Source organism: Arvicanthis niloticus, chromosome 4 (assembly GCF_011762505.2).
Source record: "Arvicanthis niloticus isolate mArvNil1 chromosome 4, mArvNil1.pat.X, whole genome shotgun sequence".
Taxonomy (NCBI): domain Eukaryota; kingdom Metazoa; phylum Chordata; class Mammalia; order Rodentia; family Muridae; genus Arvicanthis; species Arvicanthis niloticus.
The window spans coordinates 103309614-103331768 of NC_047661.1; the positions used below are offsets into that span (position 1 = coordinate 103309614).

At 35.5% G+C, this 22155-nt stretch overlaps 1 protein-coding gene across 3 annotated transcripts in view; it reads right to left on the reverse strand.

Moving 5' to 3' along the window:
- Positions 1-764: 764 nt before the first annotated feature.
- Ugt8 (UDP glycosyltransferase 8) overlaps positions 765-22155 on the reverse strand; it is an 86673-nt gene continuing 65282 nt past the window's right edge. For all 3 annotated transcript variants that reach the window (XM_076933218.1, XM_034501275.2, XM_076933219.1), the window contains exons 3-6: positions 11006-11148; positions 9636-9712; positions 7242-7461; positions 765-3062 (exon numbers count right to left, since the gene is read on the reverse strand). In XM_076933218.1, the coding sequence (XP_076789333.1) occupies positions 2699-3062; positions 7242-7461; positions 9636-9712; positions 11006-11148 (804 nt within the window). In that variant the 3' untranslated portion in view covers positions 765-2698. The remainder of the gene's footprint in view (positions 3063-7241; positions 7462-9635; positions 9713-11005; positions 11149-22155) is intronic.

A 22155-nucleotide genomic window follows, 5' to 3' on the forward strand; every position in this document is an offset into this window, starting at 1 on the left:
TTAAGTGGTCTTCTTGCAAGCGGAACAAGAAATTCTTTAAGGTATATATTGAGGAGTTTTTAAAAACAGATTTTTTTTTTTTTTATAATTCCCCATTTCAACTTACAAGATTTTGAAAGTTTTCACCTTCATATTACTATTGATAATGATGAACACTGTCAAATGTGACATCTACAAACTTGTTTACTTACTGCAGCAGAGAAATGAATTGATTATACTTTCAGTACAGCAGATCACTAAATTATTTCTTAAGGGTATTTTGCAACTTACCTTGGTTCTTCTTTGAGGAGACATTGGGAGATGAGATATTCTGAGGATCAACCGAAGGTCTCAGTATGAACAGTAGTAATTTAGGATTTCGTGAAAGTCTGAGATTTGAGGGAAATGTCTACTTTCCTTTAAGTTCAATAATATAGTACCACTTCCCACTAATACAAGCTCATTTCAATCTGGCTTATAATAATTTGTGCCTTTTGCTGTTAATGAGATATTACATATTACCAACTGAGAAGGAAAAAATCCCAGTTTTCATTTGATAAATCAGCTATGGAAGCACCTGCTGCTGCAGAGACTCTTTCTGAAAAGTAAATAAATAAATTCCTTCTTGAAAACTTTACTTCATTTGAGAATTAAGCCTAAGTATGGAAAAGTTTAAATCATCCTATTTACCACAGCTGGTTAATAAGCTTCCTGGGAGTCCAGGGCAGGGGATGGGTAGAGAAAAACAACAAAATGCTAAACAAAATAAAACAAAGAAACAATGATAAGAGTTGTACTTAACATTCTTAATTCTGGGATAGAATTTAAAGATCCATGTTGATGTACTTAAAAGGATAAATCCCTGCATTTAATTTTTATTAAATATGTTCTCACATTTAATACATTGTTTTCACATTCATATATATGTACAAAAGTTGGGAGGCCTTAGAAACATGTTTATACTTTAAATATACCTTTATATAATACTGTGAAATAAAATCTGAATAAAAATTTTATTCCAACAACATTTCTCTATTTTCAACTTTGTTTATTGTTTTAAGTTTCTTTTTTCGAAATCACAGTGGAAATTAACTTATGCTTAATCATCCAGTTAGTGCCTATGTCAACTTTATCAAATGCCAAAAGTAAAATCAACTGGTTCATACACTCTATGCTCTGCTACCACCCCACCATTCATTGCCTTATTTTCTTCTTTGAACGGCAACACTGTGATAAGATTGTGAAAAGGTGTAACTAACAGGTTTGTATAGATACCATTTCAAGTATTCAGAAAGCAGTATGCTGTACGCATTGTGCATTAAAAAACTATTGATATTAAATCTAGGTATATGAGACTGGCTCCTGGTGGGAGTGTCACAAAGTTGTATGTCACAGTGTATGACAAGGATTTACAGCATTCTAGATTTTTCACAACTCTGACATGTTAGTGAGTGACATTAAGTAAATATTTCATTTCTCTACTCTCAAAAGTCAAATATGGGATTTCCAACCACAAATAAATAAAGCACACACTCTGCATGTGTAGTGCAAATGCTCAGTAAACAGAGTGACATAGAATAAGCTTACAGTCACCATTTAGTAAGTGGTTCAACAGGGAGGTCCTGAATTACGAAAGTTGTGACTTGTCTGTCTGTTCCAAATAGATACTGGCATTGTCCCATCTCAAGAACAATGACCAAAAAAGCTACTGAGTTGGGCTGATGTAGTGAGAAGGGAATGGAAACTCACTGCACAAATGGGTGGTACAATTTCTGTCACTTCTGTGTAGCATGTAAAGTCTTATTTGCTGACAAACCTCAAACTCCTGCAGCCAAAGCAGGTACCAAGGAGGAGAATCACAAATGTTTTGTTTAAAAGAATTATATGTTGGCACCTATGTACTATATTGTGACCCAGTTAATAAAATGAATGAAAGGTGATTATTTTAAAGTTAAAATTTTAGAAGTGATACCTGAATGTTCAAAATTCAAATTATGGAAGATCCAAGTCACATAAGCAATTACACATGGCTCTGCTTCCAAGTGCTTTTTGAGCACTTCAGTACTTTTAACAAAAGTAAGAGCTTTGTTGCTCTGTCCTAATTAGAAAATTCTTCCAGAGAAAAAATATTGATAGGAGAAAAATATTAGCAAAATCTGAAACCTTTTCACTCATTTACTTCATTACATGTTTTTCTTCACAAGTATCCACAGTTGTTAAGAAAAAAGCATATACAAAAGAAACAAATAAAAATATCTATAATAAACAAAAATACAAAAATTGTGCCAGCCATCTTTTCACTTGCCTCTTTACACTGAGTTTAGGAAACAGTCTTTGAAATACTGTTACAACCTAAATACAAATAGAATCTAAAACTCAATGACACAGGAAACATACACACATCTTATCAAGAGAAAACACCATCCCTCACCTGTAATCCATACATAACATTTAAAACTAAGGTCTGATGCAATCACTTAATTGATTTAAATAATTAAGGCTTCTAAATGGTTGTTCATTGCCAACTTTCTGCATCAGTATTAGAATAAAATACATTTCTGCATTTAGGGTTGTGCTCTTTACAGACATTTTATCCATGAAATTTCATTAATAAGATCTGATGAGGGCGTGTTAGGATTGTTTGCTGACATTTACTTTTAGTAGCTGTTAGACTAAAGAATAGCACTACAAACTTGATCCCATCACCTGGGCTGTTGGCTCATTTTACCTTCTTTTCATGTTTAATATGACAGTTTCCTTTGTATTTGCCATTGGGGATTCCATTTTGGTAATGTCCATTAACTGTGCTATGCTTATTTCCAGACCATAGACTTTTGACTTTTCTATAGATAAACTTTGTCACATAGGACAATATGAAGTAGAGCAAGGCAGCACCAAGCAGAAGCACAAAGGCAATATCCAATAGAAAGTACTGACAGAAAGAGATCTGATGGACAGCCGAACGGAGGTGATGGGCTCCATCATGGCGAAGAATGTAGTCTATCCAATAGGTCGTCCGATTGACAGGGTGGCCGGGTTGATCCTTATGGATTTCTGATAACTTCTGAGCCCTCTGTCGATAACTGTGGTGGGGACAAACATATGATCATGTATACACAGGTTCTGTACTGATAGATATCTCAATTTAGAAATGTGGAAAATGACTGATACTCCGGTCTAAGCATGTAAGTGTGCTCCAGGTACTGGGTCAAATGCTTTAAATACTTACAACATCTCATATATTTCAAGCTGGTGAGAACAAGCAAACCTAGTAACATGAAATCATTCCACAGATGAGAGGCAGATTTATATGTTCTAACCCACACCGTTCCCACACCACATTATACACTCTCCCCAGCAGATGCATCTAAAAGCTGTTAAGTAAAGTATCTCTTCAGAAGAGACACTTTAAAATTCTACAAAAAGGATAGAGAAAAGCAGGAACACTTTTCCTACCAGTTCTTAAAAACAAAAAGTAGTGTCATTCAGTTCATTAACTTAAAACCATAATAATTGTGTGGGAATGTTATTTTATACAGAAGAAAAGGGGTTGAGGTGCAAGACAATATGATGTATGTAGTACAGATGAATGTTGGCAAGGATGTACATGATTATAAGCCGTTTCATAAGTGGCTGATTAAAAAGAAAGACAGGTGGCTGGGCAGTGGTGGCGCACGCCTTTAATCCCAGCACTTGGGAGGCAGAGGTAGGTGGATTTCTGAGTTCAAGGCCAGCCTGGTCTACAGAATGAGTTCCAGGACAGCCAGAGCTCCACAGAAAAACTCTGTCTCAAAAAACCAAAAAAAAAAACCAAACCAAACCAAACCAAAACAAAAGACAGGTAAAGTGGTAAAGTGATACATAAAATGTAAAACTTTAATTTTAATTTAAAAATGCATGAAATTTCTAAATAATTAATTTAAAATGCTATGTTGGAGAATTTTTTTTAAACTGCATAATTGAACTGAACATTTGTGAGACAATCTGACGGATGTCTATGGTCTACTCTTAGAAAAAAGAATTAAGTTCTACTTCAAGAAAATAAAAATATCACAGAAGACATGAGTCTTACATGGAGTCTTACCATGGAAGAAAAACTTAGGCATATGTGAAGCCCTGGCATGCTAAAGGAAGTGTGCAAAGAACTGGAAAGGTAGGAGAGGAGCTGCACTCCAAGGGTAAACTCATTCACAAGCAGTGTGTAGTACACGAGTGTCTGGTCAAATCATTCAAGGTTATACTGAACAACAAATTATGAGCTTAAATCATAGAACCAAATGGTCATTATCATAGGAATGGCTAGTTTACCAGAGAAGATCTTGATGGTAAGAGGTGCATGACAAAGACCATAGGAGCAGTAGAGATGAGAGTCAGGCCAATCCGATTAGGCAAGGCGAAGTTAGAGTGAAAGAGTTGGTATGAGTTGGTTAAGATGCTTGATTAAATGAGAAAGTAAGTAAAGGGAAGTCAGAAGCAATTACAATGCTAGCAAGCTGCAGGACTATGGCAGATCTAGTGAACAGAAAGTATCCCGAGGTGCAGAACACTAGCCATAATGTAACAGCATGGGGTGTGATGAAAGGAGAATCCAGAGCACAGGACAAGCTATGCTATGATTGCACTTCTACAGTGTACAGTGCTATATGAATTGATGCAATGTTCCTTTTATGATGTAGCTGTAGCTTTAAATAATTGGCCTGTAATACACATGATAACAAGTTAGGGAAATGAATGGAAGGAAATTAGGTCTGGGGTCAGTAGCTAGCCATGATAATCCCTTGTAGGCTTTTTCTATATCCATGCTATGAGCTTTTAAAGGCACATTTACTCTGCTATAAATATAACAAATCCTGATGAAAATAACTTAAAATTTTCACCCAAATTTTATGAGCCCACCCACATCTTGTATTACATTATATCACATTTTCTGGATGATGGCAAAAGAAAGTGAAAGACTTCTTCTTACTCTATTTTATTTAAAAAAATAAAAGATATATAGATAAATGATTTTCCTTAAAACAGAAATATGAAGTAGAATATTTTACACATTTTCCTTCTTGATTATAATTAAACCACATTATCTTTTATAAATTTATGAAAAAAAAAAAACCCTTCCATAGTAAAAGCTGACCATGAGTTAGGTAAGTAGTGCTATAAGGATAAGTTACCCTTCGTTTACTGGTTTCCTTATAAGAAGGCAATGGGTTTTCATTAAGCCAAACCAAGGCTCTAGTAAAGGAAGTAGGACTATAATAAGAGCATGTAGGTTTTACGTTTAAAAAGGTAAAACCAACCAACCAACCAGCCAACAGCAACAACAACAACAAAAAACCTTTGTTTAGCAACATTGATTACTTGGCTTAAACTAGAGTATCGTGAATATAATGTTCATGTGGCAAATTTAGCCTTTAAAATGATTTCACATCAGAAGTGGAGCATTTGTCATGTACTTTAGGTAAATTTCTTGAGTTTATATAATGACTTTTAGGGAATGGCAAAATAACGTATCTATGTGTACTTCAGGACTGTGGGTAGGATTTCAGTGTAATGTAATGAGTTCAGCCTGATCCTTCTCTAATCCATGCTGGCTCACACCTCAGAAAACACTGCTAACAAACTAAGCTGGGACCAGAGCTCACTGAAGAGTGCTTGCCTGCCATGTGCATGGCCCTGGGCTCAATCTCTAGTTCCACAATCAAAACAAATTACCTTGCTAAACAATTTTTTGTAATTGTTCTTCTATAATGACCCAAAGTTAATAGCTCTCTAATTTTACCATCCTGAATCATTCCTTTAGTTTCTGAAGGTCTATGTAAAAATATTTTCCTAAGAACATTCATGCCTCAAAATGCATGGGATCTAACAAGAGAAATTAAATATTATAGAAGGGGTAGCATGCAGGTGCCTGAGGCACAGAACATACTGTTCTGTGTGCCATATTTGTGCCCAAGACACTAGCTAATAGATGAGGGCCATCTCTAAGCCTACAAAAGGCAGCATAATGAACTTGGGATGAATCAATAATTTTCTATGTAAGCTTCACTATTTTTTTAAGCAGCCACTTTTCCATTGACATTTCTTATAATATAATATAACATAATATAATATAGCAATGACTCTCAGCACAGTGTTCAGCCACATAACCTAGGTATAAACAGAAATTAGATTGAGCTCTTCAGTTATTTAATGCCATTTGAAGAACATGATAAACCAAACATCATGCCTTTAAATGAAGAAAATCACTGCTTTGTTTAAAAGTACCCAGGCCAGCTGCCCACTGAGACTCACTTGTGAAGTGGGTTAACTGAGGACACATCAAGAATTTAAAAGGCAAAATAAAGATTCTAATTCATCACTCACATGAGCAAATACATCTCAGCAACAGCTAGTTCTGGGAAAGCCAGGCAGGGTGGAGAGTTCTGAGTAAGAAGTAGATAGGTCTGTCTTCTGTTCGTGTTTGAATAGCTGTGTGACCATGGGCAAATTACTGATGTTCTTTGAGTTTCAACTGCCTCATTTCTAGTGATAGCAAAACCTCTGACACAAGGCAGCAGCCAGTGATGGCTGATCAGCACTGTCAGCTTGTGTAGATTTACATTCCCGGAAAAATATACTTCTGTGTATGTGTGTGAGAACAGTTCCAGGAGGCAACTGAGGAGGCAAACTATTAATATGATAGCACTGTTCTATGGCTGGGGACTTGGGCTAAGGAAAAAGCAAAAAGTCAGAATGGTGGCACTATTCTCAAGCTGCTTTCCTATCAAGACGTGAGGAAGCTCCCATGACCACAGCTGTAGGCACTCCTGCAGTCAGGCCTTCCTCACTGCCAGCAGGTTATAATCAAGGGCTAAAATCAATCCTTCCTCTTCCATGTCACATCCTGTCAAGGACTTGGTCACAGCTATGACAGATGTAACCAGTGCAATGGGTATTGAAGGTAAATAACAGATACAAAGTCTGACACACCAGAGAGATCCAAATGATTGTTCCCACCTTTGTTTCTCTGTCTGACAAATGTTGGTGACAAAAACCTCAGGGTCACATCATGGATGGCTAAATGACTGTTACATGCAACTTCAAATTTTAGGAAAACAAACATAAGAAATAACAATGATATAAGACATATCACTGTCCATGCTGGAATTACAGAAATCTTACTGCCAATATACTGTATAATTAAATATATGCATGTATGTGGATAAATGTGATAATGTATATACACATACTATTATCTATCTGCCTTATATGAGCTTAAACCTTACCTGGGATTATTGATAACTTTCACCAGTGCATCATACAGCTCTCCTTCAGTAACTGTATTCCATTCTAACAAAATCCCCATGCCTTTCGCCTGTACTCTAGTCATAGTATCATAATGGTCTCCAAAAAGTGGGATTCCCACTACAGGCACACCATGATACATAGTTTCAAATATACTGTTCAAACCACCATGGCTTAAGAAGGCTCTGATGTTTGAATGACCTGAAAGATAAAAAGGAAACAACTTATATTATTACTCCAGATTTATCCACAACTTCTTACAAGAACAACACAATAGTAAGTTACAAGTGCAATTTCATTGATCCATTCTTTATACCAATTAAAATGATTCTTACATATATCACCTGAAAGCCATTTTAGGTAATTTAAACACATAACATTAATTATGAAATATAAGACATTCTCTCAAGCCCAGATTTCACATGACTAGCAACACACACTCTAATTGCTAAAAATGAACAGAAAGCGAGGACATCAACTATAAGAGATGTAGTATTGTAGTATTTAGGTGTCATAGGAATGGAAAAGTTAGCTGGTCAAAATTTTAATGAGGTATTCCTTCTAGTAAGTGGGCTGTATTTCATTACAGAGATGAAAAATTTGCATAATAAGAGAAGAAAAATGTGTGCTCAGGAAATGTGTTGTTGGCCAGTAAATAATTATAGGGTGCAGAAATTCAAATCTATTAAATACACTTACCAGGTACAAAACTGTGTACAAGCTGTCATACTAATAGGCTTTCAGTGCATTTGTCTCTCTTAGTGCTCTATAGAAAGTACCTAACTCTTACCTCAGATGAAGGATTAGATTTGAAAGTAGTTTTAGTAGCAGGATTCCTATTTGAAGAAACCCTGTACTACCAAACAACAAGCAGAGCTGGCTCATAAATAAAAGGGGGACTAAGGGTGAAGGGAGAAGACAGCAGTTTAGTGCCTACTTCTAGTCCTGAATGAATCTTTGACTACAGATTCATCACAGCACCTGCAGAGGTGTTGCTCAGAGTATTATGAAAGGACTATTCTTGGAAAAGTCAACTCTGAGACAAGGAGAAGCTGGGGAACTTTGAGGAGGTCTTTCTCACAGGAATTAAACAGCTGTGGTTTGCTGTTGGTTCCACATGGAAAGGTCAGATGTTCCTAGGTAAAAGCATCACACTCTTGCCCCGAGCTAGCTGATGCTAGCTTTGCTATGGATCTTTTTTTTACTTGCTTCTTCCTACATTATATAGATTCTAAAGTCACAATAACAAAGACATAGAAAAGAGAAGGGAAAGAATGAAAGTATTGGGAAAAGAAACTTGTGTTCATTTTTGCTCAGTTTCATTTATTAGGTTTAGAATGAGTTCGATAGAAAGGAAGTATATATAAAAGTTTCTCACCGCCAGGCAGTGGTGGCGCACGCCTTTAATCCCAGCACTTGGGAGGCAGAGGCAGGTGGATTTCTGAGTTCAAGGCCAGCCTGGTCTACAGAGTGAGTTCCAGGACAGCCAGGGTTACACAGAGAAACCTTGTCTCGAAAAAACAAAACAAAACAAAAAAAGTTTTTCACCATTTTACAGTGAAAAATTGAAATATCTGGACTTGTAAGTGGAGACGTGGTAGAGTCCTTGCTAATCATGTGAGGTCTTATATTCAATCCTCAGTGACTGAACACACACACTCCAATTATTTATTTGGTGGTATACAACTATAATTCTAGTACTTGGGAGCTAGAGGCAAGACTTCAAAGCTATATAGTTGAGTACAAGTACTAAACTGTTTTTAAAATAATAATAATAATAATAATAATAATAATAATAATAATAATAATAAATTTAAAAGTATCTTGCTCTTAAGACCATTGTAGCATCTAGGAAGTATATTTCAAAATAGTTTAAAGTATTTTTAAGGTTGTTAATAGCATTTTAAGATAATTTTAAAATAAGTTACTTTATTTGATATTCAGTATTAATTATGCATAAGTGTGAGTCAATACTGTTCAGATCAACATCTTTCTTATCATTTTTTTATTACACAGTAAGGGCTGACATGGCATTTAATGAATAAATTTAATACAAATTTTCATTTTTACTGTCTGTACTCATTAAACAAAGTAAGGTAATTTATACTTAGGCATACTTAAAAGATAAGCATGTAATCAATATTATTTTAAATTTGTGTAAAAGACCAAAATCACAATAAAATAAAAATTTAAAATGAATGTTTTTGTATCAAAACTATGTAGTAATTTAGGAATAATTAAGGCAAATGATCAAGTGGTCTGATTTTTGAGAATTGAAGTAGTAGGTAAGAATGACACCATACACACTTTCCAAATCACTCCTGTACTAACATCATGTTCATGTATCAGTCAAGTAAGTGCAGTTACTGACTTACCAAGCAGGTCGTTTTGAGGCAACCATTCTATAAGCTTAGTGTTGTTTCCTAGGTTCTTTGGTTTGGTTCCAGAAAATCTAAAATAGATACCAGACAATGAGTCTTTCAGAAATGAAGCTTTATAACACGCATTAATTTTGTAGACTTATGAGTGATATATTATGTGATAAATTACTGATATTCTTCTGAGTAAAGTTTGGTTTAGTATCAATAGAAATATTCCACATACAGACAGATAAGCTATAATTTTTAAAATAAAGTCTACTCTTCTAATAATTCTAAATACATATATAAGAGATGTGGGGATCCAAATGAATATTTGCTAAATTTAATTCTATACAAGTACCCAAAAAGAAGAGAAACAACCCCCACTAAGCTGTCACTAACTTTCATCCTTGCAAACCAACGCCAACACTGAAAGGCAGCAGAAAATATGCTTCATTCCCTTTGGTCCAGAGAGACTGGCAGAGCAAAGCACATAGTTAGGCTGTTTCCTATGCGGTGAACCTCAAATGTGCTTCCCAGTTATGAGGAGGATAAGAGTCCTCAATAAGGTACAAGGATGCCCTGAATTAATTATCAAGCCTGATAGAGAAATCCCAATGGAACTAAAGTAAGAAGGGGGAGGTTCTGCTCAGAATAAAGTCAGTGCACATTTCCTAGCCCAGCCTTATGCAGTGTTATAAAACCTAGACAATTCAAAGTATATATAATGTCTTAGGAGACACTTTTTCCTTTCTGTGGAGTTGTATTCACTAATATATCCCCTGACCTCCGAGACTGAAAATAAATGCATGCTCAATGGCGTATACAGGCTTGATTCCATGCTGCAGGGCCTTCAGTGGAAACTGGAATATAGCTCAGAGTTTATCTTAACCAATATTAATTAGCTGGTAAGGGACTATGAGTTTTAGAAGCTCAGTCTCTTAAATTAAGAGTCTAGAAAAAACTAATGGGAGAGTACAAAGTACCTGGATTAATGAAGCATTCATGTTGTTTACTGACTCATCATTAACTACCTTATTCCAAACTAATTTGAAAAAAAATATATAGACAGGAATGTAATTACAACTAAATTTTAAAATTAAGGAAAAATAAGGGGGAGAGTTAAGCTGGAGAAAACATAAAACTGAGTCCAACATAGAATATCTCATTCTACAATATATTCTGAATACATTCTATGCAGTTGCTTTACCAATTATAGACCTTTATGAATAAGTTTTGGATTTCAATGCAGTAGAAACAAAATAAAGCCCCAAGGTCATCTAGCTAGTGAATCAATGTGCCATGCTTTACAAGGACGTGAAAATTAAATAAGGAGCTACAGGGTTTCAACAGTTAAAAAACAATCTGAATTATCATGACCTTACCTCCAAATCACTTTTTGAGGCAATCTCCCCAGAGCTCCTGCCAGTTTGTTAGCAATATCTTCTGACAGATACTTGACACCAGCTCCAAAAGACACTAGGACAAAGCCATGTTCCTGAGCACCATTTACCCACCTCTGCAGATCCTGTAACAGAAACATGGAAAACAACTTTATGAAGACCAATACAAGTGAGTCCCATCAAAAAAGCACTTTGAAAAGTCTTCATATAATTTCCTTAAACAAACAACAAAAAAGTAATAACAGCACATGGGATTTTCCTCTACAACTACAAACTGCATTAAAAGGTTTATGTCAGGGGACAGAAAATTTTTTCAGTTATTAATGACACTTAACACTCTTTCAGAGAACTTGGGTTCAGTTTCCAATACACACATACAACTGTCTGTAACTATAGTTTCTAGGAACATGGCAATCCTTTCTGATCTATGCCCATAACATGTATGTGCACACTGTGTATACATACATGTAAGAAAAACACTCATAGACATAAAATGAATAAAAATTTAAAAAGTCTTTCTTCAAAAAATACTCATTGAACTAGGGTGGCATATGTTTTTGTTCTCTCTCTCTCTCTCTCTCTCTCTGTTTCTCTCTGTGTGTTTCTCTCTCTGCGTCTCTCTGTTTCTCTTTCTTCCTCTCTCTCTCTCTCTCTGTGTCTCTCTCTCTTTCTCTCTCTCTCTCTTCCTTTCTCCCTCTCTCTCTCTGTCCTTCTTCACTGGGTATCAATTCAAAAAAACAATAGCTAAGAGAGAGAGTATCAGATCTCAAAAGTCAGAACATTCTAATAGTTGATCCATCCCTGTTTAGAAATGTGGGAATATGAGCAACGGATTCAGACTGACTATGTGCCAACCACTTCAGCTATACTCCTCAGTGAGTCTTTTAAACTTTGGAGTGGATGATATGCACAAAAATGAAAGCAGACTTCTACATGGGTACCACTCTTATCAGTTGCATTCTGTAAGCACAAGTTCTAGGTTAATGCCAGGTCTTCCAGGTGAAATGAATCTTGCTCAAAGATGTAGAAGTTGTTTACTTTTGAACAGTAATGGGTCCAGCAACATTTGAGGAAACAAAACTCCCTTAAGGACAACCCTGATGTCTAATGAATGGTACACCTCTGGAAGTCATCAAACAGCATGTGACTGAGTTTTGTAGTAGTATTTGTGGTGCAGAGCCTGCTGCCAATGCCATTACAAAGACCCTGGCTTTCTGTTCAGTATCAGTGGATTGCTGTCCTATGTTGCTGTGGTTTTACAGTTTCATACCACTTTTTAGAACACGCTGAGCCACAGCCAAGGAGTACTACACGGTAAGAATCATGTCACACTGGCACTACAGTTCATCTTGCCTATATAAACATGTGACATATGTTTTCTTTATTTAATGATACTTGTATAAAGGTGCTTTATGACATTTCATTCCTAGAGAAGGAAGGGAAGTACCACAGTTTATATCCCAAATGAATTAGGGAACTAAAACACTGTAAGAGGAAAAGTGAATGGTAAGATGGTAGAGCTCTGTAGCCAGTGAAGTAAGCCCATTTTGATTGTTGGATAGAAACCTAGCTTAGCATTATTTTCTAGGAATCTTGATTTATAATTGTATAAAAGAAACAGAGCCTACATCAATTTTAAATTAAAACTATCATTTTATTACATTTACCAAGCCTTATTTCACATGATGAAAACTTAAGCATGATATCTCTAGATTCTAAGTAAGAATGAGAAGCAAATCTATTTATAATTTAAATTTTATGCACAGTTCTGAGGCAGACGTATCTGAGACATGTACAAATGCTTCATAGAGAATGCAGGAAACATGGCATCTTTTTCCCTATCTTGCCTTCATGTAAGTTACCAACAACCATTCAACTTTAGGATCAATACTATTTGGAAAAAGTTTATTCAGATGCAGGAAGCTTCACAGAAATGATGTCATTTCTTTCACAAAGATGTGAAACATCCCAGAGTTTTAGTAAACTTTAGTTTAATTAAGTGTTTAAAAACACTTCTCCAGTTTTTATTTGGCATGAAGTGAAATGAAACACACACAAAAGAATGTCCTGAGTACAGATGAGGAATGAGTAGACACCTGTCTTCTACTTGACGGAACCCTCCTTTCCCCATGGTTTCTGATCCTCACAAGTGCAAAGAATATTGACTTGACAGATGCACAATGGGGACACTGAAGGGACTGAAACTTGGATCTGGCTAGAAAGACATGCAGGAAACACATTTGAGTTAGAAGTGACAGAGGGGTTAAGGCTGCTAAGCCCACAGCAAAGACATAAACTGGGATTTCATGAAGAAAAAAGGTGTCTTTATCTCCAATGGGTTGGGAAGCTCTAGCTAAAACCTCTTCTATGTATACATTGACAATATACTCCAGAACATAAGAATTCATCAATGATACAATTCAATGATTCTGTGAAGATTCTTTTAAGAAAATTAATGTCAGAATAACATGTGTAATATAAAAACAAATGAGTGCAAAATTTATTATTTTAAAATCTGAAAGTACTTAAAAACTTCCTTCCTCCTTCTAAGAAAATACCAAATCAACAAAAATTTACTAATAGTTCATCTATTTGTAGTACAATATCAATAATATATAAGAAGAAACTAAACTGAAATGTTTAAAAAACGCTTGAAGAAAAAAAACATGAAAACTTTAATAAGGGACAAAAATATGTGACTAAAAAGAGTAATAATATGCCTGAGTAGTAAATATTAATGTTAAAGTGATGCCAATTTTTATAAAAAATTAAATTTTTGTATCAGTACATTTTCAGAGAGAATTTATGAAATATTAAAAGAATGTTAAAACTTCAGAAAACAAAATAAGAGGCCGGGGAGATGTGCCTCCCAAGTGCACCATCATGCCTGCCTTCACCATTATTTTTAATCATCCAGCTAGTCTGCTTGCTTAGTACAATGTATTGAATATTTCATCTCCTCAATGATTCAAACGGTCACTACCTCCTCAGGGATTCAAATGGTCATCACCTTAGTTGCTTTCTAAATTCTACTGTTCCACTTATCTGTCATCCCTGCAAATTCTGAAATTTATTGTTATTTTATAATCTACTTTAATGTTTGCATGGTTCGAATTTTCTCATTGCATTTATTTTGCAATTAGGTTACTTTTTAAACATTTGATATATTTTAATTACTTTTAAAACTCCAAACAATGTTACTTGTATGCATTATGGATATTTACCCACATATGCATAGAATAAGTATTCCATTTCACACAAAATGTAAATTTAGAAATCCTAACAATTCCTTTATATTCAGCTGTCAGTACAGCACTCTACTTTATACCACCAGGTGGCATGGCAGGCATAGAACAGAGCTGCTTGGCTTCAAACATCACCATGTCCAAGACTGATATGCATACCTAAGGGTTCTGGGAATCAACCTCCCAGGGGAATAGCTTTCCAATCATCTAAATAGAAATTAAAGCCAGTGATCAAAACAATGCATCAAATATTCTACATAAGCACAGTAACACAGATATTAGATGTTACCCCGGTATATGTGGATAAATACTTTCATGTTTACACAATTTAATTGCCATATCTGTGCTACCCCTTCTCTCCCTCTCTTTTCTCCCTCTGTATATGAACATTTTGGAAAGAAAACCTCAAAATAAAAGTAATCATATTGTCTTCTTGCAGCATTAAGTAAGTTTCCTTCAATCTTATACAATAAAGGAAACATAAGGAAAGTATTTATGTTTGACATTTATAGTAATCATTTCTGTATGTTAAAGTATCTTCCTTCCTTAACAGCTACAATATAACTAGGTAGTGATTTCTTTTCTATCTGCCAGATTCCGTTTTCTGGATCAATTATATACCTAATGACGTGACTTGGCCATAGGAAACAGAAAGCAGGTAGTTGTTTATGCTGTCCTCTTACTAGTCCACACACTCTATGTAGTGCTGTTTAGCATGGAGGAGTACAGTACCTGGACTCTGTGACAGGAGACTAGGTATAATGGGAATTAAAGAATATAACAGAGTAGTGATCTAAAAGTATAACAATTTCAGTATTTTTCGGTAGTACTTCTACATGATGGATGTTGAGAAATAATGGACAGTATAAAATTCTAGCTAGTTCTATAACTTTTCAGAGACCATTACTGAATAATTAATGTTTACTCTCTATCCAAAAGCAAACAGAAGACTTCTATTAATTTTAGATCATTTAAATCCCCAGATTGGGGTCTGGAGAGATGGCTCAGTGGTTAAGAGCACTGACTACTCTTATAGAGGTCCTGAGTTCAATTCCCAGCAAGCACATGGTGGCTCACAACCATCTGTAATGGGATCCAACATCCTCTTCTGGTGTGTCTGAAGACAGCTACAGTATACTTATCAAATATATAAAATAAATAAATAAATAAATAAAATTAAAAAAAATAACCTCCCAGATAACTGTTCCTGAACCAGAAGACTAACTGAAGATTGGATGGTGCAGTTCTGCCTCCATCTTCCCCAAGGCTTCATTCTGATGGTATCACAATCTTCCAAACTTAGAAAGGATATTCATGTCTGATAACTGGGAACAAACTGGGTTGTAGTAGGTAGCTCTAGGTAAGTCCTGCTGGAACCCATTGATCCAAGCCTATACCTCTTTCTCCACCCAAAACTGGGAGCCTGGAGAGAGGGTTAGCACAGGCAGGAAAACTTTAACAAGGCATCCTTTGTCAGCCCCATGCATTCTGAGGGAAAGAATGCCTAGACTGTGAGAGAGTCCTACACAAAGATGGCAATAGAAGAAAAGAGGGAGGGAGCCGAGGGCACTTTTGTTGTTACCAACACCAACATCAATAGGGCTTTTTTCCTCTCTTTTTACCATGTTTGATATAAAGAATGTTCTGCTTAAAACAGGTGGGCTGTAAATAATTGAAATATTTATTTTGTAAAATTCAGCAACTAGAATAACAGCAAATATTTTGATACAAAATCTTTTTAAAAAGAGCTTCAGGCATCATACAATTTTTGAATATTACCAAAACAGCTTAACAAAATTTACTAAATAAAAATTATCAATAAAAAATAAAAGTTAGGGCTAGGTAGAGAGTGTGAGATAAAGTGTTTGCTGCATGAGGAACTGAGTTTAGAGTCTCTGCACCCATGCAAAAGTCAGACATGTCTGGACCTGGCATTGAAGCCAGAGCTAGGGGAAGGAGGCAGGCAAATCATGGCAGTGAGCCTTGCCAAGATGGTGATCTCTTAGCTCTGTATCTCTAAGAGACCATGTATTATAAAATAAAAGGCACCGGATGTCAATCTCTGATCTCCATATACCAGCACTGTTAAGTACATACAACATAGAGAAGCTTGGGACCAAATTTTCCTCAAAGCCCATTTCCACCACTCGCTATGGGATATCAGTTAAGTCACTAGAAGCCTGACTTCTTCACCTCCATAAATAAAGGTAACACATCACAGGACATGGAGATCAAATGGGATCACATATTTTTAAAGTACTCTGTCAGCTAAAAACAAGCTTAATTTTTTCCTAGCTGAGATGTCTACTGATGTAAAAATTAAGGGAATAAAAAGACATGCATCTCAAGGAAAGAAAAGATAAAAAAGACAGTCCTCTTAATATATTCCTCAGAATAGAAATAGTTATAATAAACACATAAAGGAAAAATAGTACAATGTTTTTTATACAGTATAAAGTTGTTAAGTTTTCTAAAAAATTCAAATGCTTTCCAGGTTTCTCCAGGAATTTAAGCAACAACTAACTTAAAGATGTATTAGAGAGATCAATGTCAAGGCGATGGCTAAGTCTTCCTAACACTGAACATTCGGGAGAATGAAAACCCCTGAAAGACTCATTCATTCCCACCAAGATACTGAAGTATCTTTTTTCCTTTCCAGTAGGCTTTTAATTTTTACCAGCACAGTTACAATTAGAAGTAAGCAAAATTTGAAACCTTTTGAGGAAAGCTAGTTTTTCAAGGTTCTTTAGACCTTCAACAAACTGCAGACAAGCATTTCTGACATCCCAAGGATATGAGCACAGCAAGGTGCTGAGATGCTGTGGAAAGTACGCTGGGTAAACAAAAGAACAGATACCAAGCAAACAAAAGAAACAGACTAGAAAAGAAAGTCTCTCAAAATGGTATGTAAATCTTTCTTGTGTTACAGGAGTAAACGAGGAATCCAGAGATGTAAGAAGGCTAGTGATCTGGAAACAGATTTGAAATGAGCATGTGCACAAGAGAGAAGTCTAAGATGCATAGGAGGTACCTTTCTTCCTAAATGAGTGCAGAGTACAGCTCTGAAGCCCAAAACACATTCCTTAATCTGTCACGCTAAACAGCAAAATTACGCTGTAAAACCACGGACATGTGTATCATTTATAGTCTAAAGGGAAAGGATACAGTGCCTTTATTTGCTCTCCAGGCATATTCATTTCATCAATGATGCAATCACTGTTAAACAAACTTGTACTAGCCACATTTTATGTGTGTAAGACTATACGCCAGGAATATAAAAGAGCAAGATATAGTTTCCTGCCTGGGAGTTCAAAGTCCAACCCAGATTCCTGGCCTTCACCACTGGGAATTAACACTGCCTTTGCTGTATTACTCCCTGTGCTGACCCAAGTGGATTCCTTGGAAATAACAAATTTTAATTGTAGAAAGCTCATTTACGTTAAACACCTGGGGGTGTATCTTAGTTTTCTACTGATTTCAGAGTTGTACTGCCAGAGAAATAATTTGATGACAATCTATTTCAGGTTGTAGGCTAAATCTTTCTAGAAGCCATTAGAAACACATTTCGAATTAAATTAAATAAAATAGTAAAAACACACCGGAAGCATAACAGCTTCATCATAAATATTGGAAATTCTTTTTCTAGTATTATGGCATTGGTATTTACTGTTTCTAAATTATAAGCCAGTAGAGAGGAAAACAGAAAAGTGAGAACTTGTTTAAAACGAGTCTAACACAAAATTACCAAGGTAAGTTACTCAAACAGATCTTTCCAGGTTGGCAGTAACACTTAAGCCAGTTGCTCTCAAATGCTTTATGAAATAGTCCATCTTCTGCTATACAGAGGCTTCATGGACATTTCCACTATCCCCAGTGTTTCTGTCTAATCAGCTGAACATTGAATAAACTGAAGAAAGCTCGAGAAAGCTTTGGTTCCCTTTTTGGCACGAGTGACAAAGTAATATATGCCCTTCTCCCTCTTACTCCTCACGTAGATAATAGCTTTCTCCAATTATACAGGAAGTAAACTATCTTATACAATAAAGTTAATGACCCAGAAGTAATGGTACATTGATCTCAGAAATATTAGCTGGTCATCTCAGGAAAAGCATGTGTGCCTTGGGTAGAAACATGCTGAACCACAGTAACAGCCTGCTAAGACTGTATATTCTTCCATGTATAACCTTATGTACAGAAAATAGTAAATCTCACTCTATTGGAAAAATAATAGGATGATCAGGTGAAGAAACTAATTCTATCTGCATTCAGTCATGGCTATATAAATGAAGAATGAACTTCAGTTATCTAACATTACTGTAACCCCAACCAGCAATGCTAGATGCCTTAGGTAAATGGCTGGAAAGAACAACCAAGCAGTATGCACTACACTGCCAATTCTATAGCACTAAAATGCGAACTGGTCTCTTATATTCCATGACCAAATCATTCTGTGCATACCATAGGGAAGACAGAGAAGTATATGTGAGAAATCTTTGAGTAGATGATAATGATGGGTGGGGTCACCTATTTCCTTAACTTATTCCTGGGCCTTCTCATGAAAGTTCACTTCCCAATCTAAAACACTGTATTCAAGTTTTACTCAGTCTTTAATCCCCACCTGATGCTGAAGTTCTCAATACTTCTTTTTACTTCTTAAGAACACTTAAAACTCTGACAGTCCATCCAAGTGTCGCAATCTGCACTCCTTATTCTACATACCATACACTCTCTTAGCTTATTCTGGTTTTGCTCACTTGGGTGCTCTGCTCACAGCTTCTCTGCACATGAGAGGACTTTCATCTATCCAGATTCAACAAATCATTCAAGGTTAGCTCTCATGCTACATACTGCATTGGTCCTGACCTGATTTTGCCAAGATTAATCATGTATTCTTCAGTTACCCTCTTTGCTACATATATCTATGACACTATTCAGTCATGAACTGCTTATATAGTATTTACATACATCATATCCTTTCGGAGACTATATTTTCCTTGAACTCAAGGCATCAAGAATAAATTTCATCCAAAATGTGTCTTTTGTCTTATATTTTCTTAACTCATATATAGAACATCTATTTTTGTAGAAGGATATATATTACCAACTAATTAAGGAATTCATTCTAAAGTTCTACTTGTAGCTTCCCTCCCCCCGCCCCCAGAAATCAAAATGCACTTTCCCCATATAATACTGCTATATCTGGTAATTTAAGATAATTTAAATTATGCTCTAGCATTTTAGGTACTATTGGAAGTTAACTGGTAATTCAAAGGACACGAGAGGTGAATATTTAGACACCAAATCATGTTCTCTCTACCACATTTCAAGGCACCAGTGACAAATGCATTCTCTGCATCGCTAGACAAATTCCTTCTTTAGCAGTGAGCATCTGAGGGTAACTGCTGAGCTGAGGCATGCTTACTCCCAATTGGAGCATTACAATGGGAGAACAGACATTTTATATCTATGTACCTATGCATTTATCTTTAATTGTTTCTGATCTTGAAATTGTGTCACATTTCCCAAGAAATGAATTGGCATCATTGGTACCTAAGAAATGTGACTAGAGAAAAACAGCTTTAGCAACATTTCTAGAACATTTTAAATATTCTCATTTAAGACAGGTTTAAATCAATCAAAACTTGAAAATCTCTATAGCTCTAAATGTTCATAAAATTTCCTGATATATCTTATTTCAGAAGAGCATCCACTAGAATGTAAAATTAGAAGAAAAAGAATAAGCATCATTCTCTTCTTAATTAATATCTATGATAAAAATATAAGTGAGTAAAGATCTAAAAGTCTTGTCAAGTTCTGACAGAGGAATAGCTCTCAGGATAAACAAATTTACAAGTTTCAGAGAGGTTCATTTTAAGCAGGGAAATTTATGCCACTAGAATAGAAGTGGTGGTAGAAGATTTTTTTTAAAAAAAAAAAAACTATTCAGAGAAGAAAAGTATGTACAATGTACAACTGTAGGAAGAGTTGTAGAACAGAAAGAAAATGCACATATCCATGAAAACTGTTTTAATATACCAAAGAAAGAAATAAGCATGACTAGTTAAAAAGCAGTTTATAGAGAATTTAAAGTTAAAAAAATCCCTGAATTTATTAAATGAGTTCATTCTGGACCCCCTTACTTGACAAATACTTTCTGAAAACTGAGTAATCCTCAAAATAGATTTAAAACTCTACTAACAGAAGTAGAAAGTACCACAACAGGACAACAACTGTTATAGAACTAAAAAAAAAAAAATCCAATCATAGTATTAGGTATGCTTTTCATTAAAAGTTAAGAGCATATATTTTAATGTAAAAACGACTTTATATATTTGTAATAGGTAGCAACAATGAGAATGTTTCAAAGAATGTATGTTTTTAAAATATCTATCATACAAAATAAGGGTTTGGATGTTGAACTGCAATGGTCCCAGAGGACACCATGCCGGTGATATAATAGTCCACTTTGGTATAACACAATTCCAAAGGCAGTAAGTGTAACCACCCAGCTAATCATTACAAACCTTTTGGCCCCCTGGGCAGAGGGAATCAATGATCCTAATGCCTAATTCCTCTGGGTATAATCTCTGCTGTGAACTCATCTTGGGAAAATCTCTGCATACCAATCAAGTGTGGTTTAAAAACCCACTGGTCCAAAACACCACTGCATTAAATGAGTAGTTCACAATTTTGAACCATCACCCACTGCATAAATCACCGCTCATTGAATTTAAATAACTGTATATAAAACAGTTCTCCAAGTGGAGGAAAAACAGCATATTTTCGTGTAGCCATGACTAGTACAACACAGCGAGAATGTGAAACCAGCACAGCTGTTGACACAGCCCAGCAAAGCTGAGCCCAATGCTGATTTTGCCACTGTGCTGTCTTTAACTTTGGGTTTCTGATCTCTACAAGTTGCATTTGTGGGGAACATTTTACCTTATGATTCATTTATGTTTTTTCCTCAGACAATTATTTCTGCTCTCAGAAAAGTAATGTTATCTGGCTCTACCCGGGAGCCTCCCTTGCCATTGACACTGTGAAAAGCACACACACAAAACAACTGAATATCCCAAAATTTTTGGCACATCTGCCTCTAAGCAAACTCAGAAACAAGAGATTTTGCAACAGATCAGATTACAGGTTTCCTCCTCCATGTAGTCCATAGGATATTGTCCCCAGAAAATAAAAACTTAATAACAAGTTAGTTTGCCTAAAACAACATTTGGTAACATATACATGATATAAAATTAATATAAAACATAAAAATTTGCCAATCATACGAACACTAGTAAGCTCCAGTGAGGTCTTTTAACTAAAACCAAAGAGAAAACAAATGACTAGAACAAGTCAGCATGTGGCCTGGGAGAGCTTTCAAACTCTTAAGCCAGGCTCTCAAAAGTTGTACTTCAACCACTGTGCATTGTTCAAGGCTTGGAAACTCATCTAGATGGATTTAGATATTTTTCTATCCATTTAATGGTTATCTTTCCTGAAGAATAGAATGTCATGTCATAAATGCTCACATAGTATAAAATAATTTGAGATTGATAATACCTATTCTCTTTGTACTTGTAACACCTGTCTAGCAACAAAATGATATGATCTGTATTTCATTTGAAATGAAGTTGGTCTCTTTTGTAGAATCTGTATAAATAAAGAAACATCCTGGTTGCTAGTCAGTCAGAGATGCAAGATTCTCCCAGCCATGGTGTCTGGCTCATCCATCCATTACTCTTTTCCATCTGATCAATGCAAGTAGGAAACTAAAAGGAAACCATCAGAAGATGTGTATCTCTTAAATTCTTGACCAATGGCCTTTATTATAAAATGCTGATGTGAGCATATACTCTATGAGACAATCTAAAGACCATTTAAAAATTA